Below are 27335 nucleotides of genomic sequence, written 5' to 3' on the forward strand. Positions count from 1 at the left end.
CAGGTTCTACTGACGGTTAGATGGGTAAAGCTTACTCTGATTGGCTAATTAGACTGATTAACTCTTAGCCGGTAAACTCAGGTGTGAAAGCATCTCTAAGGTAAATCAACAAGGTTTATTTGCGTGTACTTGTGTGTGTTTGTAGATGTGTGGTTCTTTGTGTGTGTGTACATATCTTTCTATAATTGTGTGGACAATTTTGGTTAAAACCATTATTGTGAGGTCATATTGGCCAATCCTGACAACTTCAAAGGGCTTGAAGGTTACGCTTACGCAGTTCCCAACACCACGAACACACATACGTACATGCTTTTTTCATGGTTGTCCAAACACGATATGTACCAAGTTTGGTGAAACTTGGATAAAAAATGTAGGATAGGGAGTCAAAAGTATGTTTTTCATATAATTCAAAATGGCAGAAAAAATTCAAACAATGGCCTACAGCAATCTCTTCAGCATCATCCATTGAATCCTTACACAACAGAGTTGTTCTTCTAGGTTTCGGTGTTGAGATATCAACGAAAACACTTTGCATTATTTGTCACCTGATATCTCACCAGATGGTGGTGCTATTGCTACCATTTTGACTCTGTTTAAGCACTGTAGTGTTGCAGCAATCACATTAACTAGTGCATTTTAATAGAAAAGGATTGCTGCAAGCCACCTGAAGTGTGCTGCTTTCTTGCAGCTCCTGCAACTTACTTGAAGCTTCAGCAGCAAGCTCTCAGTTCTGGAAGCTAGCTTGCACCTGGCAGAAACTTGCTGCACCTTTCTTTCAGCTATTAAATGTGATAGCGCATAGGATCCACAGGTCAAAGATTTTTTTCTTGCACACCTTGTAGTTCATGTGTGATCATGATCAATCTAAAAAATATCAATAACTGTCCGCCGGTGGTGCCATCACAAAAGTTTTTGACTGTGCAGTATGCCAAGTTTCAGTTCTGTAGCCTTAACATAGATATTAATGATTTTGTGCAGTCCTCATTAAAATTTATTTTATATATTTTAATTAATAACTCATTAATTATACAAGATGTTATAGTATGTATGTGTGTAGCTGTTATAAGTTTTGAGATATCATCTTTTATCATCTATCATCTATCATCATCAATATAATTTTTCATAATTTTTTGCTCATTTCCCAACCACCATTCAAAATCATGAAACAATTCATATAGAATCAGGTGCTACAGATATCAGCACCGAAAGTCATAGCCTTTATCTCCTAAGCATGCTTCACATTTTAGCTTTGGAATCATGTTTCTATCTTCAAATGTGTAAGGCTTGTAGCATGTCAAAAAATTTACGGAAGAAAAAATATAGCTACGAGGATATCAATTGTGTGATTGCTGCATTAATTAAACTGATAAAGATTTGGATTGCACAATATGAAATTTGACGGATTAAAATATATGCCTTCTGTACTTCTAGTACAGCAGGCACATAATAATATGATATACTGCCATACTATTAAGTAGTAGTAGTATTACTAATGTAGTATATTGATGTACTACTAAAACATCTCACTCTATACTACATTAAATTTGAGGCCTATCTCATCTTATAATTGTTTTTCTCTCTGTTGTCTGTTTTATTCCTTCACTGCTATAAAAATATAGAAAACAGACTGACTGACACACTCCTTCTTACAGAAAATAGTGATTATACTGTGAACTATCATGATTGTAAGTAGAAAAACAACAACTTATTTTTACTCCACATTGAACATAAATCCTTGAATATAACAACTCATTGAAATTGGTTGGGAAACATTAACATTATAGTGCTTTTAATCCAGAAAAAGTGCAGCTCCTCCATTTACTTGCATTTGTTTACAAGCTAGTCTTGCATAGTTGAATATGGTGGCAACGTTGACTATCAATCCAGCTGCCAATGCGGCATCTACGTATGTCTATGACAGCACTCCTTTGGACTAAATGTTAAAAATCAGCATGCTGATTAACAAAAAAAAAAACATGCATTCAAGTGGCTGAAGGATTGTTGCTCTCAAATATCATGAATCTTGTGTGCAAAACAGTTTGTCCTGAGAGTGGTGTTAGAAGAAAGATCGACACTTTGGCAGCATAAAAGTACAAAGCAAATAACATGGAACTCTGCTTTTAAGATTATGAAATACTGTACCTAGATCTAATGTGCAAAGCTGACGTAGTGGTGTTGATAGAGTATTCAGGGAGTGTCTAAAATGGAAAGGAAGGATGTACTCAGTGAGTGAAATACATAGGTTTCAATTTGACACTGTTAAAGCACTGTAGTGTCGGGAAGCTGTTCAAGCTTCAGTCTTGTAGCTGTTAAGGTTTTTGACGTATAGAGACAAACAACCAGTCATGGTCACGTTCACAACTTTGTGAAATTTAGAGTCACCAATTACCCCAAGGTACATGTCTTTGGACTGGGAGGAAGCCGGAGTACCCAGAGGGGTAGATACCCCACAATGACAAAATGAAAATTTAATGGGTCTCAACACTTTCTGAAAGCACAGTATGTCCTTTTTTCCCTGACTTCTGATTCTTCACTGCAAATCAAGTATGTGGCATTATTTAAATTTAGTGGTGATGCTGATGTTGGTGTGGTGGCTATGTGTTGCAGGTTGCGATGTCTTGTAAAGCAACTGGAAAGGGGGGAGGCATCTGTGGTGGACCTGAAGAAGAACCTGGAGTATGCTGCGTCATTCCTTGAAAATCTATACATTGAGGAAACCAGGCAAGGAGCGTTCAGCTCAGTTCCATTCTTATCAAATCATACATAAACTGTGTACTGTGTCAGAAAAAAGTTCTCTTTTGTTTTACAAAAAATTTTGAATTTTGCTCTTGAATACTGTTTGGTCATGTTATAATTGGTTATGACAATTTCTCATTACAAGTAAAAGTCCTACCAAATTTAACTTAATGCCACAATGAAGCTCACCACTAAACCACTGTGCTCCTCCCCTCCCTCTTGCTACTTTGTTACCCTCTGCCCAGTAGTGGTGTGCGGATCAATCTTGAAATATTGATACTTCCAATCCCAAATGTTTCAATTTCTAGGATCAGTTCTCAGCGATCAGATCATCATCAGGGATACAGTAGAGAGTAACTATGCCAACACTAGGATGTAGTCTAAATAATACCCACATGATAAGAACTACTTCTCCCTCTGTCTGTAAAGTCATATGGTGAGTGTTGACATTGACGATGGCTCACTGTAAATCTAATCTTGTTTAGAACTTTTTCAGTTTTCAGAACACCAATGATGCTGTATGTGATGTGATGAGGTATTGTGGCAACACCACAAACCATGATAAATCATACAGAATATGATGAGGTTATGCAGCGGCAGTCTAAAGAAAAGTGCTGCTCGGACAAGACGGACTTGAGTCAGCAAATCAATTGGCAATGGCAGGTAGTATCCATGTACAGAGAGTGTGTAGCTGTGATTTATGTCCGTCTAGGCTTCAGTTTGTGTGTTGATTTGAAAACAGGCAGAGTTCCCCACCACATTCAAATTGATTTAAATAAATATGGTTATGAAGTAAGTAATGAAATAGATAAATAAATGCTACAATAAAAAGATTACATAAAGATGAGGTCTGCAAAATTGCATTGATGGAAAGACTAGTGGAAAATTGTACTCAAGTAAAAGTACTGTTATTTCATCTCAGACCAAAACAAATGCTCGTCAGCTGAATAAAGTCAGGCAAAGATAAACACCTGCCAAGGTACTCCAAATCACCTCTGTGGTAGTTTCTGCAACAGTAGGCGTTTCTAAAAACCACAATAAATGCTGTTTAATCTAATAAATTATATCTACTTGAAATTGTGCTTAATTTTTGAACAAACCGAACAGTCGGTGTTTATCTAGAAAATTCCAGGGAAATTTTGAGTGCCACGGGGGCTACTGCCGGGATAGGGTTAGGGTTAGGGTAAAAAATCTTCTCTGTGTCACTGTAGCGATGACATCACGCAGTCCTTGGCTGTCAGAGGTCAGGTCAGGAGCTGCCATTGCCATGGCAATGTGAAAATCTGCCCAGAATTTGGCTTCTACATGGCTTCAAAACAACTGCAAATTATGAGAAAACCGTTACTTCTTTTCAAAAACTGAAAAGACAGTGCCAGGCACTGAAGCCAGAAGTTTCTACAGTCTCTATTTTATTCAGATATTCCTTAAAATGAGTGAGTAAGCTCAGTGCGAAGACAGAGAGAGATTGTTTTGAAAAAAAAAGACAATTACATTAGGTGTCAATGAGAGTGAGACAGGTATTGCTGCCGGACTCGGCACCCCCGTTTAAATTTTGTGCAGACCCTGCCTGTCAAAGTTACATTTTATGAATCCCAACAACTATGTCTACATTTTCAGAAATAATTATTTGTCTCCTTTTTACGGTTTGGCCGCGAGCTCGAGTTAAAAATAAAAATAAAGGTTATTTTTTACTGCTTCACGCACTCTAGCCAACTGACTCTTTCACTCTAACTTTGAAGAAAAAGTGATTTGCACTCCTCCTTTGAGTGCTCACAGTTTGAAAAGTTTACATGTTATGTAAAAACAGTTCCTGTCTTTTTGAGAGAGCAGAAGTTTTCCTCCGTTTTATAGTTTGAATCACATTTCTACGTGCAGGTATGAGAGAGCTGGGTGACTCAGAAAAAAGGTGCAATTTTGTAGAAAAAAGGTGGGTTTCTAAAGAAAATTCCAATGCATTTCTAATGCATTATTTATTCCCAGTATTTTGGGAATAACTTTGGGAAAAATTGGAATTTTAACACCAAAAGTCATAGCACCCCTTTCGGGATCAAGACGCACGTTTTGATGTATATATTACCGGGGTTTTCTCAAAGCTGCGGGGCGAGTTACGCGCCGAAATTTGGCGGAAGAATAATAAACCCAAAACAGAATATTAATAGATGCACTCCTCTCAGCTATTCTAGCTGTAGAGGAGTGCCTCGGAGCTGAGCACCCGTGGCACTAATAAGTATGAGGAATATTAAAAGATGCCTCGGGGCAAATCATCTACTTTCCTGATAAAAATAAATCATCAATCATCACAGTTTGATGAATGAACCATACAAGTAAATAAACAGTGGAACAGTCACATAATCATTTCTATGTTCATAGACAAAGTGGCCTGCAGAAATTGCAGTGCATGACCTTTGGGTGTCTGTGAATCTGTCTCTGCCACAGGCGGCTAGTGGACACAGAGGATGAGCTGAGGGACATCCAGTCAGAGTCGGTGCCCTCAGAGGTTCGTGACTGGCTGGCTTCCACTTTTACCCGGCAAAGAGGCCTGATGCTGCGCCGCAATGAAGACAAACCACGCTTCCGCAGCATTGTCCATGCTGTGCAGGCTGGCATCTTTGTGGAGAGGTTTGGTTATTTGGTTTACTTAAGTTTAGTTTTGTTGGGTCGTGTATAGTGTCTTTATGTAACAGTCCTCTTGATGTCTGGAAGCTATAGTCTGATGGTCATATAATGAATGTTTATAAGCCCTTATTATTGGCCTTATCTCATCAGCCAGTTTGCATTACTATAAGTTCACATGGTTTTCACATTATCCTGTACTATGTAATTATTCAGTTAAATCCTAATGAGTTATAACAGATTAATACAACATTTTCTTTAACCGGACAGACTGACTCAGTTTTTAATGGATTTTATTGCCAAACGTAGCAAACACACAGCAGAGCAGGTAAGAAAGTTACAGTTCAGTTCAAGGTAACAGTACTGTTGGGGGCAGGCTGGAGACGTAGTCAGGGAGGTAACAGATCCAGAACCACACAAGCAATGAGTCCAGGCAGACAAACCAGAAGGAGACAAGCAGATGAGTAGTCGGAACAGGGAAGCCAGCAGGTCAGAATCGGCGGGCAAAACAGGCAAATAGAACCGCAGGACAGAGAGCAAAAACTCAGAGTCAGGAATAGAAGGCAGGTGGGCTTACCGGGATATAGACGGCGCTGGCAGGTCAGAGACAGACGCTCAGGTGAACAATGGAGCAGGACTGACATTTTCAAATACAGTTGAAAGCACAACAATATTTTTTAACATTTTCAGTTCAAAATAGTAAATGTATGCGGCTAATTTTTCCAATAGCACAACAGATGCAACAATATCTGCTCATTTTAACGCTTAAGAAAATACAAACAAATGATTTTGGGAGTTATTATGTTAGTTTTCATGGTCTTATAATATATTTGCCTTCATCATGAGCAGATTTAGCTTTTTTTTGACTCAAAGTTGGCCTATGTTCAAAGCAAAACAAACTCAATAATTGTTTTATAAATAGTATGAAATTAATGAATAATACTACAATGCATATTTTCAGAATACTAAGCTTATTGAGACAATTAAATGGCTCTGGCAGCTTCTGTGTGGACTGAATATGCTGCTCTGCCTCTCTGCATCCCTCTCTGCACAGTAGATGCAGATAGAGGTACTTCTCCTTTATGGAAAGTAGCCAAGGTTTGTCCAAAAAGTCACTAGATTTGTTGCTAGGTACTGAATTAAAAAAGGTCTGAAAAGTCACTAAATCTACTGTCAAAGTTGCAAAATTGGCAATGCAGAAAAGCAAGGCTCCTGTGTAGTCAAGGTAGTAGTAGCAGATCCATCCAATCGATCACACAGCTATAACCAGTCCAGCTTTAGACTGAGGTGAAATAAATAAATACAAAAATAAATGAATGTAGAAATGCATAAATAAATAAACAACTGTAAAAACACATTGCATGCATTTATTTATGTATTTATTTCCTTGTTTATTTATACTTGTCATTTTTAGTCTTTCATACAAGTACATCATGAGCTCAGAATAAACAGTCTAGTTCCATTTGACAACCTAATATTGCATATGTTCAGAGTGCCTAGGTGCCTCTGGACAGTCTCTGAAAGAAGTTCTAATTGTTACTATAATAGCCAGTGAAGCAGTGTGTGTTGGCTTGGTTTGGCATTGTGTTGTGGTATGTGTTTTTGTATGTGTTATCTGTTGTGACAGGATGTACAGACGAACCTCCAACATGGCTGGTTTCAGTTATCCCCCAAACGTCATCAGTGAGCTCAAGGTATTTGTGTTTCCGTTTTCTATGTATGGTGAAAAGCTTGAAACAGATTAATATACAAATGGCATGAGAAAATATTTCAGGGCCCGTATTCATAAAGTATCTTAAAGCTAAAAGTAACTCCTTACTTTAGGAGAAACTCCTAAAAATAATGGGCGTGTCAGTCCTAACTTTAGGACTCCTAATTTTCTGACTAAGAGCTATTCACAAAACCACTTAGTGCTGGGGCGAGGCGTTGACGTAATTGACGTAATTGACGCAATTGATGTAATTGACGTAATAGATTATGTAAATACATTAGAAGTAAGATGTAGGAAGTAAGGTGACTGTGCCTAGTCAGAGCATGGACTCCGACGAAGAGCAAGCTGAAGCATAAAAACCTTGCTCACGATCATCTAAAGTGTGGGAGTATTTTAAGCAGGGTCCGAACAACATGGTGCTCTGCAAGCTCTTCAAATTAGAAATAGCTTATCACAGTAGTACCACCAGCATGCTCGAGCACTAGGAGTGGAGCTTTATTTTGGAGAGACTTTATATCGGACTGTAAAACACAGATTACCAGTAAAGACTGGGCTATTTTTTGTTCGGGATTAATGCCCTGCAGTGCATACTTTGATTGTCATATTTGTTTGTTTTAACCCTCTTAAGCCCATGGGAGCATAAATGCTTCCAAATTTCACGTTGTCTGTAGAGTGTACTTGCTCCGCGACTGTTTGTGCTAGAGACGTGCCGTTTTTTCTCCTTAAACAAGACAATCGGCACTTTCAATCAAGCCCCTGATCGTCAGTATGTCATCACTGACTTAGATTGAGACACTAACATTGAAAGTTTCTAAATATTTGGAGTAGTTTTTCTGGCACACTGCTGCTTTCTGTCTGTGTGTTTATTGAACGATTCTGATCTGCATTCTTTGCCAGTTTAGCGTCACGTGACTGAATCCTATTGACTCCAGTGGGTGAGGTCACAGCAAATCAGAGTATCTGATTCAGAGGCTTGGCCTGCCTGGGCTTTAAACCTAGACTGAATGAGAGCAGTGCTGTTTTACTCTGATATCAAAGTGAGTTGAAGTTGTTTGGAGTTTATTGAAGTGACAGAATAAATACAGAAGGATGTGACAGTACATATTTAGTGCAATGGAGAATTTGGAACTGATTTTTCAAGGACCAGGCAAAAAACGCCCATAAATACTGCTCCACAGAGTGATCATATCTCATGAACAGATAAAAATAGAAACTTCAAATCACCTCTCATTTTTTGTTTTTTGTTTTATGGGCTATTTTCCTCTATCATATGTACTGACGTCTTTATTGAGTGACATTTATTATTAGCTGAGGTTATGCTGATTCTAAATATGTGTAGCAGTTCGTGAAACTGTTACAAAAGACAATTTTATTAGGAAAAACACAGAGGTATTAAAGAACAAAAATACTGAAATATAAATGACAAATTTTTAAAAATTATTTTGGGTAAATTTGTTATTATATTAATTGAGTAATAAAAAAATAATAGATTAGTCAATTAATCTATTCATATTTTTTTCGATTAAGCGATAGATTGATCGATACACAAATAATCGTTAGGTGCAGCCCTAATCTTAATGGCGAGTGCCCTGAGGCAGCTGTTTCAAAGGCATCATATTCCAGCTGGATGTCACCTGGTGGGGAACAGTGGATATCTTCTCATACTTTAACCCACAGCTGGGACCACAGCTACTTTAAAACAGTTGCAGGTACAACAAGTGGCTAATAGGCGCCAGTTAGGTTTAGTTAGGTAGTCCATGATGGATTAGCTTTTTATTTTTTATTTTTTCCATTGAGTGAATTAAGTGTAAGTTCTTATTGTAAAATTAAATTCTCCCGGGTTGGCACAAATCTTATTAAGCAGATGCATTTTGGGAATGCATTACTTTTGTTAACAGCACTTAATCTGTTATTATATAATTTGTATTGGTTTATTTATCAGTGTTTTTTCTATTATTACTGTGGGATGTTGCGCATGTGTTTTCACCAGCACAGACCTGTCTTTCATCAACCAATCGCTGTGATTATTGCAAGCAAGCTTGTCCATGAAAACTGACATCAGCCATAGCAATGGAGTTGCACTCTAGGCTTAGTGGTTTTCACTTTTCCTTAGTAAAAGTTGCTCTCAGCAGCTTTGTGAATAGGACTTTTAGGAAAACCTTTAGTGTAACTTACGAGTACTCTAGTGGTAAGATAAAATTCTTTGTGAATACGGGCCCAGATCTCCTTCACCCTTTCACAATATGCAAATTCACAGACATGCATTATTTTCATTTTGTGCCATGCACATGCTAAATTCTTATCTCATTGAATTGAGAGCTGAGTGAAGGTCTAGAATGAAAAGAAGTTGAGGTGTGGAACGGGATTAATGTTTTTATCAAACATTAATTAGGGGATATACCAGGGATTGAATGGATATTGTGGATTGGTAAAGGCCAGAAGGTGTAATTTTACTGACCCACATTAAGTCACAATAACTGCACTTGAATAACAAGACCACACCACATATATGTGCAAGTTCATTTAGGGCACCTTGTTGGAGCATCATAGCTCTATCTACATAAAGGATGTATGTGTGAGGGACATTTTTCTCTCTCCAGTGTTCCTTTTGTTTTCCTAAACCTCACTAACACTCCAAGAGTTCAGGCCATAACAACCTTCACACAGTTAGACATTGTTTAACTTCTATTTTGACTGTTTATGTCTAGATGGAGCCACTGCTATCATCTGTAGCTAGGACACCCTGGGCCATATAGTTAAGGAGGTACAAGGAAAGCATATTGTTTAAATCTAGTTGTTGTCAGGGAGCTGGAGAAAACATGATGACCAGAAGTTCAGATGTCTCAGGCAGAAGTATTTATTGTAAGCTTGGCGCCAAGGAGAAAATGATAAGCAGTATACAACATGTGAATCAGAGTAGTACCACATTAAAATCTGAGAGTGTCTTGTCTGACTATGGGTATATAATCCCAGGTCTTACTCCATATTGTGTGAATATACTATTGGACACCAAAATCTGCATTGTCACATGTTCTTACCTAGTTAATATTACATTTGTCCTTTCTCTTACTGTGCTCATCCTTGACAACAACTAGATTTGAACAATATGCTTTCCATGTACTCCCTTATCTATAAGACCCTGGATACCCTAGCTAAAGATGATAGTAGTGGCTCCATGTAGACACAAACAGTCATAATAGAAGCTAAACAATATCTAAAAATGTGAAGATTTTGTGTTAGTGCGGTTTAGGAGAAAAAGGAACACTGGAGAGAGATAAATCTCCTTCACAGTATGAACTGGTGAGAAAGAACAAAGCAGCAAAGATGCATCACAACCAGAAAACGTCAGAGGTTAAAATAAAAGAGCAGCATTTTATTTATTTATCGATATTGGCAACCATCAGGAGGCAGGTGCAGGTTAACAATAGCAAAACGAAAAGAATATGCCCACACTACCATCTTGTTTCCAGTTCTTTCCACTTCTTTAGTTCTACATGACAACATTTCAAATGACATGTCGTAGTTATTGTTTTCTCATCCATGATATTTTCAAAAAATAAGAAAGAAAAAAGGTTCTAACTAACAATGAACAGATAAATGGGTACGTTGATATTCATTTGCTAATGAAACTTGTTTGTATCTATTCTAGCATGTAGACATGTGGTCCTTTGATGTGTTTGGATTGAATGTTGCTAGTGGAGACCACGCTCTGAAATTTGTCTTCTATGAACTACTCACAAGATACGACTTGATCAATCGTTTCAAGGTATGACTTCCATTGCCTTTATCAGTCACTTCAGATATGTGATTATGTGATGTCATATTATTCCTCTTCCAAACATGTACTTTTCTAACACCACGTTCATACAGTTGAAGTCAGACGTTTACATACACCTTACCTCAGTTTTGTGCAATTCCTGACATTTAATCCTAATAAACATTACCTGTCTTAGGAACGTTATGACATTTTAAGAACATGAATGTCACATTCCCAGTGGTTCAGAGGTTTACATACGTGTCAGTATTTGGTAGCATGGCCTTTAATTGTTTAATTTGGGTCAAACATCTCGAGTAGCCTTCCACTAAGCTTCTCACAAAAAGTTGTTGGAATTTTGGCCCATTCCTCCTGACTGAACTGGTGTAATTGAGTCAGGTTTGTAGGCCTCCTTGCTTGCACACACCTTTTCTTTTGCGCACAAATTTTCAATGGGATTGAAGTCAGGACTTGGTGATGGCCACTGCTATACCTTGATAAGTCATTTTGCCACAACTTTGGAAGTATGCTTGGGGTCATTGTCCATTGGTAAGACCCATTTGTGACTGAGCTTTAACTTCCTGGCTAATGTGTTGAGATATATCTTCAATTTTTCCACATTATTTTCCTTCCTCATAATCTATTTTGTGAAATGCCCCACTCCCTTCTGCAGCAAAGCACCACCAAGGTTCATAGTTGGGAATTTGTTCCATGGCTTGCAAAACATACCATTGTATGTTTTTCTGCAAACATACAATATTCATTATGGCCAAACAGTCCTATTTTTTTTTCATCAGACCACAGGACATTTCTCCAAAAAGTAGAATCTTTGTCCTATGACGGTTTTAGGGTAGTGGCTTCTTCTTCAGGTTATGTTGATATCCTATATCCACAGGAAAACAAGGTTATATAAGGTTATATGTGGATATTGAGACTTTTGTACCTGATTCCTCCAGCATCCTCACAAGGTCCTATACTGTCCTTTGACAGAACATGTCACCTTCCAGAGTGGTATGATACCTGTATGGTCCCATGGTGTTTATACTTGCATAGTATTTTCTGTACAGTTGAATGTGTTTTTTTCAGGTGTTTAAAATAAATAATAATTAATTAAAATTCTCCCAAGAATAAACCAGTGGAGTAAACTTGCAGAGTTCCACAATTTGTTTGCTCACATCTTGCATCATTGCTTTTGATTTTCCCATGATGTCAAGCAAAGAGGCACTGGGTTTTGAGGAAGGCCTTAAAATACTTCCACAGGGACTCTTTCAATTAACTCAGATTGTGTCAATAGCCTATGAGAAGCGTCTAAAGTACTCTGCTGGAATTTTCCAAACTGTTTAAAGACAGAGATCAAAAAATCCATGGATTTTTACTGGCCCTCTGTGAGTGATTATCATTCATTCACTGAGAATGTGATGCATTTATGTTCTGCGACTGTGCTCACATATGTAACAATCTCACAGATGCAGCTTGAGCTGCCGCCATCATCATTTTGGGGTGGAGGAAACATTTGACCCAATGATGATGATACAGAATTTTAGAAAATTATTGCAATTTTATTTAAAAAAAAAAAAGGATTCTCCCATCTCCACACAGGATCTCTGGAGCTTAGCCAGAGTGACCATTTGGTTCCTGGTCACCTCTGTTATCAAGGCCCTTCTCCTCCAATTGCTCAGCTTGGCCTGGCCAGTACCAGTTGTGGTTGGTTGGGGTTGCACACCTCTTCCATTTAAGAATTATGGAGGTCAATGTGCTCCAGGGAACCTTCAGTGCAGCAAAATTCTTTTGGTTGTTCAGGCACTTCCTCCCTCCTGATGTCTTGGTTTTTGCTCTGATATACACTGTCATCTCTGAGATCTTATATCGACAGGTGAATTGAATTTACCACAGATGGACAGCAAGATGCACCTGAGCTAAATTTCAAGTATCATAGCAAAGGGTCTGAATACTACAGAAGCGTATTGCTGCCACACCAAGAAAATGGGGTCAGTTTCACATTATAACCTTAAAAGTTAATTGTTATAACAAGATGTTTTTCACGTTATGACAATATATTTTCACGTTATTAGAACATACAAACTTATCACGTTATAACAAGAAACTTTTCTTGTTATAATATACTCAAGTTGGGGGCGTTGTGTGGCGTAGTGGTCTAAGCAGGCGCCCCATGTGTAGAGGCTACAGTCCTCGCTGCAGTTGGCCCCGGTTCGAGTCCCGCATCGGACGGCCTTTACTGCATGTCATTCCCCCTCTCTCTGCCTCCTCATTTCCTGTCTCTCTCCACTATCCTATCCAATAAAGGCACAAAAGCCCAAAAACATATCTTTAAAAAAAAAAATATATATATACTCAAGTGTATAAAAGAAAAGGTTTTTTTTTTTCCTAATAAAAAATAACCTAATATTATGTGAAAGCACATTTTTCCAAATTAAACCAAGGGGTGACATCTGGTTGTACCTCAACACTTAATGGAGTGGGGAGGCCTACGTTCCTCAGTCTGCAGAGGAGGTGGAGGTGCTGTTGGGCCTTCTTGATGATGGCTGTGGTGTGCTGGTGATTGTAGGAGTTTTTGTACCCCCTGCTGTTGGTGTTCTCGAACTTGAGAGTAAAAAGTATTAAGGAAGGAGGGGTCATCATATCCTGCCCATACATGGGCTTGTAGCCTGTTACAGTCTGGAATCCCTCCCAGAAGTACTGCGTAGGCTTGTTGTTGGCAACAGTAATATAATCTATGCATGTGTTTATGAATCCCATCACAAACTGTAAAGTAGCTAAAGCTAAAGTATGGCAAGTAGTTGCATCCATAAACATGTGCCACAGAGTGCATTCAAAGCATCCATGCAGTGCTGGAATTACCTGTGGCCACACTCTGATCTCCTTCACTGCTGGGGGCACTTGTTTCACCTGGGGCTTGTATGCAGGCGTCAGGTGGTCAAGTGGTCAGAGTTGCCAGTGTGGGCTAAGAGAGCAGCTCTGTATGCATTTTTGATGTTTGTGTACACCAGGTCGAGTGTATTATTTCCCCTCGTTGCACATTTCACATGCTGATAGAATTGAGGTCAGACAGCCTTTAAACTTGCCTTGTTAAAATCCCCCACAACAATGAAGAATGCATTAGGGTGGGATGTCTGCAACTGGCTGATGGCATTACAAAGTTCATCCTTGGCCTCCTTTGCATTTGCACTCGGGGAACATAAAATATATATCGAAGCCTATGGGGGACCATATTCAATTGATAATGTAATTCCACAATAGCATTTTAATTTTCCACATATGTATGTGTTATTTCAGTAAAAATTGAAATAAAAATGCAATGAACCAATTAGCATTTTCACATTCACATACCTGCATAGGCATTCTGGGACCATATTAAAATAAAAACAGAAAAGCTGTTTAACATTTCATTTTCAAATTTTTTTTACCTTATTTTACATGTCAGCAAGGCGATATTCAGGTCACAATTAAATGAAAGTGCAGTTTTGTTAACAATTTGAAAATGGAAATGAAAACGGCATTTGACATTTCATTTTCAAAGTCTTAACCTGGTCTACATTGGACAATATTTACATGCAATTTGCAAAACATCTATAGAATTTTCATTTACATGTCACCATGCTTTTTGGGGTCAAAATGAAAATGCAATGTAATAACAATCTGAAAATGAAAATGGAATTTGACAATTTTACATGTCAGCAAGGCGATATTCAGGTCACAATTAAAATGAATGTGCAGTTTTGTTAACAATTTGAAAATGGAAATGAAAACGGCATTTGACATTTCATTTTCAATATCTTAAGCTGCTCTACAGTGGACAATATTCAAATGCAATACGCAAAAAAGCACCCCCGGTCTATTGAATTTCATTTACATGTCACCGCGCTACTTTGGGGTCAACATGAAAATGAAAATGGAATCTGTCAGACATCTTATCAAGGCGGGTCTTGAGTTAGGATGTCACTGCCTTGTCACTGTTTGCCTGTCACCATGACAGTGGCTAATGGCTTGTCGAGCAGTGAATGCTGTTTTCTATCAAGTAGTACACTGAAACTTGGCCGACGTTGCTTCACTCAATTTATTACTATAGCGTTAACACCATAATTTAGAATTTGCTCTCGTTGAAAGGGACACCAGTCCTCTGGGAGGACAAAAATTAATTACCTCATAGATAAATTTAGCAATCTCATATCAGAAGCCATGACTTCTCGATTCAATAGATCTCCAGTCTCTATGTCAAAAGAACACAACAGGACAACAACTGGTTGTAAATAAAGAAGTTTATTAACCAAACTACTATCTACAGAGTAAATGCAAGGTGTAATAATCATAAAGATGAAAACACTAATGAAATGAGCTGTGTGATGAGTTGGCAATGTTGGGAGAGAATATGTTATGGCTATACACTACAGCTATACAGCTAATGATACTACGTCTACGAATGAGATTTGGCAATTAAATATTACTATATTTTGACATCAACCCAGTCATGAGTAGAGTGTTAAGACCGGCTTACTGTGAGTTCTGCTGTAGCTGGAAACCCTTGGACGGATCTAGGTGGATTATCCTGGAGGCTATGCCCCTTTATCACGGTGACAGATTCTGCTGGTGTCTCAGCGGTTGAGCTCTAGTGTAGTTTGTCAGGGGACTTTCTTTCTCAGGCACTCTTGATTTCTGGTAGGCTTCTCTGCAGGCGGTCGTAGGCAGATGTGTTATCTACAGTAATGGCGTCTCTTGCGGGTTAATGCGAAAAAAACTCCAAGGCACTCTATTTGGCGGGATAACTAGATTGACGTTGACCAGATAACTCTAAACTGTCAAAAATCTTCAAAAAGGAAAACTTGATAATAATTAAAAGTTACAAAATTACTCTGAGGCACTTCTGTTGTTTTGGTTTAGTTGGTCTTGACTTGGCTTAGAAAAATAGAAGATTGCGCATGGAGACAAAAAGAATGTTTCTTGGTGCATGTGGTAAAGAAAGAATAAAGGACGCGGAAAAAGTGTGAATTGATCACAACTGTTTATCCCCTGGGGGCTGGCGCATGTTTCAGGGGCATTACCTGTCTTTACCTGTGTTTCAACTTAGAGAACACTAATTTTCCACTGAACTTTTGAGTAGTTTAATTCTAGAGTTTACCTATAAACTCACACATCCGTCTTCCACAATGACCATAAAACATTAAATGAAATAACATATAAACCTAATGGCACTAATAATAACAGACAGTAATAATACAAGTGTTGATTTCATATTACATCCTTCAAACCTGGAATTAATCATACTACAAGTGGCTAATTGATCAAACAACATCATAAATATTTCCTGAAGCTAATAGTCTCTACATGTGGATTACACATCAGTTCTTTGACTGTAATAATTATAATATGGACATTCTGGATGTCATGTAGGTATGTTACCTTGTGTGAAGGATGCTGACAGTGGTCACATGAAGGACATTGTCTTAAAGTCTACATGTTACATTTCAAACATTCTATAGGATAGAAGTTTGGGATTGACCTATTACATAGAAACATCTCATGAGTTACAGAACAGTTAGATATATAATTATGTTGTCTTCCTCCGATCTGTGTCTGTGAAGAGTGTTCTGCTGGTCACTGCTCAGGATTGGAATGTGGGTTGTAGTTTATGACTCTTATCTAGAGAGGGACAGAGGAAGGGAGGTTGGTGTGTGTGCGTTTGTGTGTGTTCATGCATGGTACAGAGAGGCCAGGATTCACACCTTAGTGATAATCACTCCTTTTGGTGTTACTTGTCCTATTTAAGAAACAATCAAATATCATTAGACAGAGTCTTATTGTTACAAACTGGAGATTTTGCCTATGTTCTCCAGTTACATGGTGTCCATTCGTTGATCCTCTGGAGCTGACCCTTTGACCCTTGGTCTGTTTCTGTGTTCCTCTGGCATGGTAAAAGCATGGTCTGTTTGTGAGAGAAGGGTCCTTTGTCTCTGTTTACCATCAGTTTGATAGTTTGATGGTGGGAAGAGTAACAAAGTGTCAATTTTGGGTCCATAATTCTGCATGTCCTTACAATGAACTTCTTTAATGGCTCGTGACTGGTGCCAGACCTGGTATGTACGCTACATTACACTCTTTGGGGATAAAACTATGTGAACTGAGCAGATGAGACAGAACCAGACCTCAGGACTTTGATAATAAACGCATGGTGATTTACAAGTATTGACAAGTATTGACATTGATCTGGTTGACAGGCAAAATGGAAGCTAACTGTTGTAGCTGACACACAGCTGTATGCTAGCATTGCTTGTTTATTATTACTGTAATCTCCTCTGCATCTCAGGGTGTTCACAAATGTAAGACCATGTGAAATGTTTACATTTACTGTGGGAGTCAGATAGCCTAGTCATTAACATCACAGCTGTAATGGCTGCGCTGACTTTGACTTTGGCATATTGTTTCTGGTTTGTCTGTTTGCCCATGTCCCATTCTTGTGGGCATAATAGCTCAGAAACACCTCGAAGAGGATTGTGATATTTATTACATCTTCAGCAATGTCTGCTGTCTTTAGGCACAGTTACACTCGCTAACCCGAACTATTTGCGCACTCTGCCATCCTTGAAAATTTCTCATAAAAAGTTAGACAATCTCTTTTAAATCCCACAATTTCCAACCTAACTTGACAATTTTCACAGTTTTGGTGTCATTTTGATATATTTTACAGTTTTTGAGGAAGTGATGGGAGTACCCTCCACCTCTCCCATTGACTACAATACAAAGTCAGGGGCAGGTGTTACTGGGCAGAAATCAGCAAAGCGGATTCTGATTGGCTTATTAATTCTTAGCCTTTTAACTCAGGTATGAGAGCAACTCTAAGATGAATCAACACAGTGTGTTTGCGTGTACGTGGTTCTTTGCAGGTGTGTTCATGTCTTTCTATAATTGTGAGGACAATGTCACGAGTTTGAGGTAAGTAGGGGTAAGGGGTGGACCAAAATGCGGAGAAGGTAGCAGTGTCAAAGAATTTATTCCAAACAAAACCAAAGTCCATACATACACAGATGCCACAGACGAACCAAACACCAAACCTCATCACCAAATAACATTGATCCCACAAGGACAAGACAGTACAAGGGCTTCTTAAAGGAACGGAACTGATTAGTGATGGAGAACAGGTGGGGAAGCAGACACATCAGGGAATAAACCAAAAGGAAGCAAAACTAGAACTCAGACACTGGGGTGACACGACTATCAAAATAAAACAGGAAGTGTATGGGGAAACAGAGCACAAGACAGGGAAGACAAAACTAAACACCAGAAACAACCAAACCAGAACCACTCAAAACCCAGAACAGAAAACCAAAACCCAGAAAACCAAAAACCAAGAAAGTCCATAAAACCAAAACCCTGGAGCCTCCAGGTTGAGACCATGACAGTAACCCCCCTTTAAGGGACGGCTTCCAGACATCCCCAGAGTGGGAGGAGGGGGTCCGGAGGAGGGACACAAGGGACCTCCGGGGGCAGAGGAGGTGGCGGGACCGTAAACACGGAAGGGCACTCTGGAGGCCGGCCACGAGGATGGACTGGGGGCAACTCAGGTGGATGGCTCGGAGGCCTTATGGATAGGCAGGGCAGTTCAGTGGGACGACACGGAGATCGGGCAAATGGACGGAGCCATTCTGGAGGCCGGCGGCAAAGATGGGGTTCCTCCGGAGGTCGAGCCGGAGGATGGCATCGCCCCTCTGGAGGGCGAGCAGGAGGACGGCGGTGATGACGGGGTCTCTCCGGAGAATGGCGTCGCCCCTCTGGAGGGTGACCAGGACCCGACTTGGTACCAGGGGCAGGAGTTAGCTGGACCGCCATCAGGACACGAGGAACAGCGATCGGCCGGACCACTGGAGGCGGCACAGAGTCTGGGACCACTGGAGGCGGCTCAGAGTCAGGGCCCACCGGAGGCGGCTCCCCGGCAGGAGTCAACGACACCAAGAGCCACGTAGGCTGAGTCAGGGCAAGAATCAATGGGGGTGGCGCCCTGGCAGGAACCACGAGCGGAGGTGACATCATGGCTGGAGCCAGGAGAGGTGGTGAGGTCACATCAGGAACCAGGAGAGGTGGTGACGTCACAACAGGAACCAGGAGAGGTGGTGACGTCACACCAGTAGCTGTTGTCGACGCCGCCGGGGAACACGGCTCAGCGGCCGCCGACACCACAGGAGGGACGGGAACAGTCGTCGACACCACTGGAGAACAGGGAGCAGCGGCTGTTGACACCACAGGAGGGACAGGAACAGTTGTCGACGCCGCTGGAGAACACGGAGCAGCGGCCGTTGACACTACAGGAAAGACGGAAACAGTCATCGACGCCACCGGTGAACACGGAGCAGCAGCCACCGGCACCACAGGAGGGACAGGAACAGTCGTCGACGCCACCGGAACCAGACCAGGAACCACAGTCAGGAGTCAGCTGGACCGCCGACAGGACAGGAGGGACAGGATTCGGCCGGACCGCCGATAGGGAACGAGGAGAAGGAGTCGGCCGGACCACTGACTGGGAACCAGAGTCAAGAGTCAGCTGGGCCACCGACAGGACACGAGGGACAAGATTCGGCCGGATCGCCGACAGGAAACGAGGAGCAGGAGTTGGCCGGACCACTGACTGGGAATGTGGTGCGGGAGTGGGTGCAGCAGGGGCTGGACCACCAGCAGTGTCTCTCCTACACCGCCAGGGCTTCCCACCCCACAGGGACCGAGGTCCCCCTCGGGCCAGCCGGGTTCCCTCGCAGGTTCTCCTGCCATAGTCCGAGCCTGCTGACCCGATCCCGTAACCCTTAATCCCCGTGGATTTACAGCGACGCAGGTGAGGCAGGCAGAGCTTTGTGGCTGGCCTGCTCGGCATGTTTGGCCACCTGCCTACGAAAAAACTTGGAAAGAGTTATTACCTCCGCTGAGTCCTTTTGTCCTGGTGGGATCATTCTGTCACGAGTTTGAGGTAAGTAGGGGTAAGGGGTGGACCAAAATGCGGAGAAGATAGCAGTGTCAAAGAATTTATTCCAAACAAAACCAAAGTCCATACATACACAGATGCCACTGACGAACCACGAACCTGAACCTAACCCCAAACCCCAAACCTCAAACCTCATCACCAAATAACAATGATCCCACAAGGACAAGACAGTACAAGGGCTTCTTAAAGGAACAGAGCTGATTAGTGATGGAGAACAGGTGGGGAAGCAGACACAGGTGGGACACATCAGGGAATAAACCAAAGGAAGCAAAACTAGAACTCAGACACTGGGGCGACACGACTATCAAAATAAAACAGGAAGAGTATGGGGAAACAGAGCACAAGACAGGGAAGACAAAACTAGACACCAGAAACACCCAAACCAGAAACACTCAAAACCCAGAACAGAAACCCAAAACCCAGAAAACCAAAAACCAAGAAAGTCCAAAAAAACAAAACCCTGGAGCCTCCAGGCTGAGAGCATGACAGACAATTTTCTTTAAAAACCATTATTGTGAGGTAATTTTGGCAGGTCCTGACAACTTCAGAAGGCTTTTTGAAGGTTAAAGCGGAAATGAAACATGCATGTTTTTGGCACTGGTAGTGAGGAAATTTATTAGAAAAACCACCTTGCCTAAAATCTGATATTAAAAATTGTGAAAACCACAAATATGACTAATTTATTTTCGTAATTTCGAATTGCTAGCTAACTAGCGAGCAGCCATTTTGGTGTGACGTCATTGCATACGTAACAGGGTTGGTTGGGTGCGTTGGCCAGTGAAGACAGTGAAGCATTTCTGAACCGAGTTAAACTGGAAATGGAGGACGACGGGATTAATAACGTGATCTATTTCTCTGTCTAACCCTAACCCATCCATAGGTACATAGTTACTAGAACTAGTTTTTATAGTCATCTGTCATGAAGTGGCGTTATTGCAGTCCAGGACCAAAAGAGGGCTCCAGTACAATTTGCATAGTATCTAAAATACGTAAATTTCAGTAAAAGGCGAAACATTTCCTTATGCATAAAAATATTATTTTGCCTAGTGCCGCTACTATTGGTTCATATTGCTGATTTATTAATGTTATGGTCATGTTGGTCATGAATAAAACCAGTGCAGTAGCGAGCAGGCAAAGCGGACATCGGCCAATCAAAAATGCTTATTTTGTTGTGAGCCAATTCCGGTGTGGTTAAAAAAAAAAAAACAAGTCAGGTCTCCAGCGGTTTCCTGGATGGACGGTCAGACACTTTAGGTTGAAAAAAGTAAGAATTGCTCCAAAAGTCGGGCCATGTGAAGGAAAAGCTAGCAAAAAAACTTTATTGCACGCATTGCAAGAAGAAACAAGATAATGGTGAGGAAGATAATGTATGTGGATTATAATCTTTGGAGTATAAAGTCTGGAGTGTCTGAAGTTACCGACTGTTGGAAACAGAGTCACGGTAAGAAATATTTCTTACGAAGTTTGTATCAGCTGTGACCTCTTGCTGAGAGATGTACCATGTATGGTGTGGAATGATGTGAGTTTTAGGTGAATACCTTCAGGCCCGAGTATTTTTAATGGTTGTGGTTTTAATTTCTGACAGTCATTTTGGTTGCTATATTGTACAGCCAAACTTTCATCAGTTCATGCTGCAGAGATGCTATGAAAATCTTTAGGCTAGGTGACGTGCGTCGGACTGTGTGTCAGGGTGAGGGGACATCAGGTGTTCGTGAGTGCTGCTGTTTGGAGTGAAAAAAGTGTTCAGTGAGAGCTAGAGAGACTCTCACAGAGACTTTGTGGAACTTTATTGCAGTCAATGATGATGTTCATCTCAAACAGATACCAGTACCTGCCGACTTATGTGGGTTGCTAAATGCCCTACCTGTCTCTTCCCTGCCTGGCTAGCACGGTTTAGCGCCCTTTCCCTACGGCGGACTGATGCCTCTGTACCGCTGTTGTCAGAGTATGTAGGCCAGTCAGTAGCGTACATATTATAGGCGGTGAAATTGAAAACAAATGGAGCAACTTCAGGCTTTAGTCTGTTGGTCCGGCGAACAACTAGTTTGCCTGACTCAAAGATCTTGTCCTCTAGGTAATCTTCATCCAAAAAATGTTCACTGCAAACCCTGGAGTCAGTGCCCATCGGTGGGCTCTCTCTCTTCAGTGCCGCCAACCAGCGCAGCAGGACTGCTCTTCGTTTCAGTGGCAGTTTATGAAAATGGACAGTTTTGTCCTTGGCTTTAACTCTCTAAAACTCATTTTTACATCCAGGACCGATACAATAGTGGCCTCCCTTTTGTCTTCTCCTGTCCCGTGGCTCCTCAGTCTCCATCCTTTCACTATCTTCAACTATTTCACTGTCTCAACCGCCAAGCCAACCAACCCCGTGACGTCACAGGTTATAGTACTGCAAGATGGCGCCACTCTTGCTACGAAAGATGTAACGGATCTTATATTTTCTCTTATATGTTTACATTTGTCATATTTGTTATATAATTGTTGATTAGAGTGGAAATCCATTTAGTAAATCACATTAACTTGATTGACTGCTTCATTTCCACTTTAAGCTAACGCACTTCCCAACACCATAAACACATTTACAATGATAGACACACAAACTCCACCATATGGATATTAATTGTATAAGTGTCTCAACCTGGTAACACAAGCTTTTTGGAGGCTCTTTGGCAGACAGCTCTACTGCCACACACAAAAATACACACACACACATTGACAGACACACACAAACACCAGCTTACTTTTTTGATCTTCAACTTCAAAATAAGAGTCTCAACCAGGTAAAAGAACTTACTGGAGGGCAGTTGTTGGGCAGCTCTACTGCTACAAGGTAGTGGTGGTATAGCTCTATTGCAGATCAACTTTTGTTAGTACATGTACATCTGTTTTTCAGAAGGAAACACTTAAACGTTGCTATGGTATTGCAGTATTGTTTACAGTTGTCTTTTACACTGCACATACTTCTATAAAGAATAGAGAAAAATGGTGCAAAGCACATATTGTATATGTGCCATAGATGTGCCAAAAATGATATGTGCAAATCTTATTTTCCAAATTATAATTATCCAGAAATTTTTCAAAGTTGCCTGCACCTTAGAGCTGTTACACTGTTTTAACTGTTGCACTGTTTTAAATAAATGGTGCAAAGCACATGCTGTTAAAGTGAAGTGAATCTGTCCATTCTTTCAATCCAAGTAACAACAGGTTGTCTAACAATCATTTTGAGAGACTCCTGCTCATGAAGCATAACAACTGCTTTGCTGATAAATAAGTCAATTAAGCTGGACTAATCTGGTGAGCTATAGACTCAAGTTAAATGCAGTTCATATACCATACATGTGTTTTTTTCTTTTAAGTCTGTCATCATCATCTGGTGTTAGGAATGCCAGTCTCTTATATTATTTCATTTATTGATATATTATTTTGAAGCAATTCATATTTGTTATTCATCATATTTGTGTGTTTGTGTTTATTTCTTTATGAAGGCCATCAATCTCTTTTATGTTATATCGTAAGAGATTCACTTTCACTTTGAAGTTAGGCCAACATTACCTCAAAGTAGGAACAGATATTCTAATGATAAAAGTTTCAAATTAAAGTTTTAATTATACTTTTATTTTGAGCCAGTTATAACCTGCTGCATGTGTTGACTTGTTATTGCTATATTTTTCTGTGAAGTGCTCCTTGGGCTCGTTTTCACTAACGTTATGTAGCGAGGGCCCTCATAGCCCATAATGCATTGTGCTTGACTGATTAGTTTGTAAGTTTGCCATTTTATTTTTCATTTTCGATTTCATTTTGAACATCATTTTGCCATGTCTGTTTAGAACATGGTAGTTTATGTCAACAACATATATAAACATGGTACATGTAGTAATTGTCATTTGCAGCTGGTTTTTGGTTTTCACCACGAGGAAGAAGGCTGTTGAGATTCTTGACTCCAGCTGATTTTTTTTTAATTGTCATTCAATCCTGCTCCTTATTTGCATTCAATTAAAGACCTGACTATTCAAACATCCAGGTCCCCGTGATGTGCTGCAAAAGTAATATAATAAGTAACGGAACTAGTTACTTTTCTTGGGGTAATGAGTAATATTAAATACATTTCTTTCTTTGAGTAATGACCTCAACACTGGCTATGTCAACAGTTAGCTATGCATTTGGGCTGGAAAACTAAATGCAAATGCTATAATGTCATGCACACAAGGGCCCTCATTTATCAATCTTGCGTGAAAACAGGTGCAGATCTGACTGCAGAATTGGTCGTACGATAGGATACACGTGTGATTCATGAAACATTCGTATCTGACCAATTCCAGCGTACGAATGATCGGGTCTTGATAAATGCGGCGGCTGAATTCGATCGTCATTAACATGTTACGCCCTTAAATATTCCTGGTTCGGAGGCCTCGCCCACTAAGGTCAAACATGGAGAGAAGCGTTACTGGCGAAAAACGAAACTTTTCAGAGATGGAGATCGACATCCTGACATCCGAGGTGGCGCAAAATAAGGATGTGCTTTTTGGCAGTCTGAAGAGTGGGATCAAAGGAGCTCATAAAACCGCTGTGTGGAAGAGGGTAACGGAGATGACTTTGGCTCTGCGGTGCCCCCTCCTGCAGCCGCGCGCCAACACAGCTGTTTTGAAAAATAAAAGAATCGTGTCCCCCCGGCCACCTGGCCACCACGTTTAAAAGTGATAGCTTGGCATCACAAATCACCTGTACTTTTATAGAGTGGTAGTTTTTGCGATTGATGAATGCGTAATCATTCATGGATGGTGCCTTTAGACGCACATGAGTGCAATCAATTGCTCCAACCAAATTTGGAAACCCAGCAATCTGGAGATCCCTGTGGTCTCTGAAAACGTGCTCACGTCTGACACGCGCGTATTGTTCCTCCAAAACGAGTAAATCTGCCATCGTTATGATTTGATAACTGTCAAAGCATCTGTTTAAATAAGGGAGTGAGTAAACATCTGACCAACCACAGTGCAACAATGATTATCTCACCAGATGCTTTTAATTGTTGTTCCAGTTGTGTCATACCCATCGGAAAAAACAAAAAACAATTACACAATTTTGCCATGAGTTAATTTGCAAACACACATTTCTGCTTGTATTTATTATCATTTCAAATTTTAATGTGCAATAATTAGATGTCATGTTAGGCTATTTAGCCTATTATATTGTTTTATTGTACAAAAAAGTGGTATCAGTAAAAAACGTGGGTTTTTTTATAATTCAATTTTTTTTTTCTTGTTTTATTCGTTTTAAGAATCCGTTTTGATCTGTTCTAAATATGTGACTGTTTATGCTAATGACAGCTGAGGTTTGTTTAATAATTATTTTCAGACTCAGCCAGATTTTGCTGTGCTGCACCGCAAATCCAGACTCAGATTTGCGTACACGAGCTCAGACCTGACGTGAGATCTGATCGTAGCTCCCGCTCACGTCCAAATTGATAAATGTCGAAGCTTGCGTGGAAATGGTCGTATGCACGGTTTTCTGCCGTACATTCGTTTGATAAAAGAGGGCCAACAAGACTACAAACACAGATATGACTTAAGAGTTAACGCACTTACCTGTAAATCACAGTGCATTTATTATTGATGTCCCAGGGTCTGTCTCCTCTGCTCCATTCACATAGTTTTATCCCCAAAGTTTGTAATAAAGTGAGGGAAACATCGTCACGCAAGTTTCAGTGTAGTACTTGGTAGAAAACAACAAAAGCTGTGGCGACGTGCATTCGCTGCACAACCAGCCATTAGCCGTTGCCTTGGGGACAGACAGTGACAAGGAAGTGACATCTTAACTCAAGACCTGCCTTGATGAGAGATATGCCTGATTGCATTTTCATTTCATTTTCATTTTGATGCCAAATGAGCGTGGTGACATGTAAATGAAAATTCAATATATGTTTTGCTAATTTAATTTAATTATTGTCCAATGTACAGCAGATTAAGACTTTGAAAATGAAATTTCAAATGCCGTTTTCATTTTCAAATTGTTAAAAGAATGCATTTTGATTTTCATTGTGTCAGGGTTAGTGGTAAGTAGGACCCAAATGCAGCCAACACATTGGGGACGGTGCAGACAGGTTTATTTAACACAAGAACCAGAGAACAACAGAGAGACAACAGGTAACATGAACAGGTAACAAGAATAGAACGAAGACAAACCAGACTTGAACAGCTTGAACCACGGAGGAACAGATAATGTGACCAGACGAAGACAAATTTACAATTTTACAGTCATGTTTTCGACGTTTTGAGAACAGAATTGTGAGATTAAGAACAGAATTTTGAGAAATGATGGCAGGAAAGAGGTGTTGTGTCATAACAATGTTTCAGTTATCAGTTATTGAACTAGGAAGTTCAAATCTGTGAATATCTTTCCAACTTTACCAAAATCTCATAAAACAGCAGAGCATTGCCACGTCACAACCCAAGCATGAAGTAGAACTTGATCAAATCCTGTAAATTAGCCGTATTCCTCAATTTATTCTCCGTACACCGATTCTTCAATCAATTATGAGTTTGTAGATATCACTCTTTAATGTGATACTGATACTATTTTCTTTTTCTGGTGTGGCAGCAATATACTTCCATAGAATACTCGTGTACATTTGCAAAAAATTCTAAAATTATGTTTTAACTCTGTCCTTGTGGGATATTGACTGTAGATTGATGAGGGAAAATGTTTGTATTTTGGCATAAACCTGCAACATAACAAAATGTGGAAGAATTGAAGGGGTTTGAAAACTTTTTGAATGCATTGTATACACAGACTAACTGACTGAGACACAGTTGAAAGAAAACCGGAGGGTATAACATGAGGGCAGTAAATAAAGCAACAGACACATAAGATACAGTATGTAATTTCAAAATAAAACAGGTAATAACTACACAGAGTCCAGGCAGGATGTCACACACACTTAAACTGGCAACCAACTGTGGATGAGTTGCATTGTGGATAATGCATGGGATAAAAAAGGTATGTATGGTTCGGCTGCATCAAGTTTGATACTTCCATCTCTCTATTGTTTGTCTGACAACGAAATATTAAATCTCACTACTGGGCTCAGAAAAGGTAATGTTTGTCATCATGCTACTTTGTTGTTACCTCTATTTCAGGTCCCTATTTCTGCTCTCATATCATTTGTGGACTCGTTGGAGGTTGGCTACAGTAAACACAAGAACCCATACCACAACCTGATGCATGCTGCTGATGTGACACAGACTATCCATTACCTGCTTCTCAAGACTGGCATTGTGGTAAGTCTGGTGTTGGGTTAATTTCAATGCAAAATGCAAACTGGAAAAACATTTTTCAGAAGTGAAAAAATGCGTAGAGTCTCAGTGATTACTTCAACTTTGTTTTCATCATTTTGGAGAGTTTTAAGAAAGATTTACATGTCAAGTAACATGTAGAAAGAGATATTTAAACATTTTTAAGAACCACTCATCCAAAAAACTTCACAGTTAATACTGCATTCCCTTGGGTCTTCAGCAATACACCCACAAAGTTTGAGGTCAATCAGA

General features: G+C 40.1%; 1 protein-coding gene across 2 annotated transcripts in view; it reads left to right on the forward strand.

The window, feature by feature from the left end:
• LOC130161306 (dual specificity calcium/calmodulin-dependent 3',5'-cyclic nucleotide phosphodiesterase 1A-like) overlaps window positions 1-27335 on the forward strand; it is a 187337-nt gene that overhangs the window by 58475 nt on the left and 101527 nt on the right. For both annotated transcript variants that reach the window (XM_056364521.1, XM_056364522.1), the window contains exons 4-8: window positions 2608-2721; window positions 5173-5355; window positions 6977-7043; window positions 10710-10826; window positions 26928-27068. In XM_056364521.1, coding sequence (XP_056220496.1) covers window positions 2608-2721; window positions 5173-5355; window positions 6977-7043; window positions 10710-10826; window positions 26928-27068 — 622 coding nt within the window. The remainder of the gene's footprint in view (window positions 1-2607; window positions 2722-5172; window positions 5356-6976; window positions 7044-10709; window positions 10827-26927; window positions 27069-27335) is intronic.

Source organism: Seriola aureovittata, chromosome 20, assembly GCF_021018895.1.
Source record: "Seriola aureovittata isolate HTS-2021-v1 ecotype China chromosome 20, ASM2101889v1, whole genome shotgun sequence".
Classification (NCBI taxonomy): Eukaryota; Metazoa; Chordata; class Actinopteri; order Carangiformes; family Carangidae; genus Seriola; species Seriola aureovittata.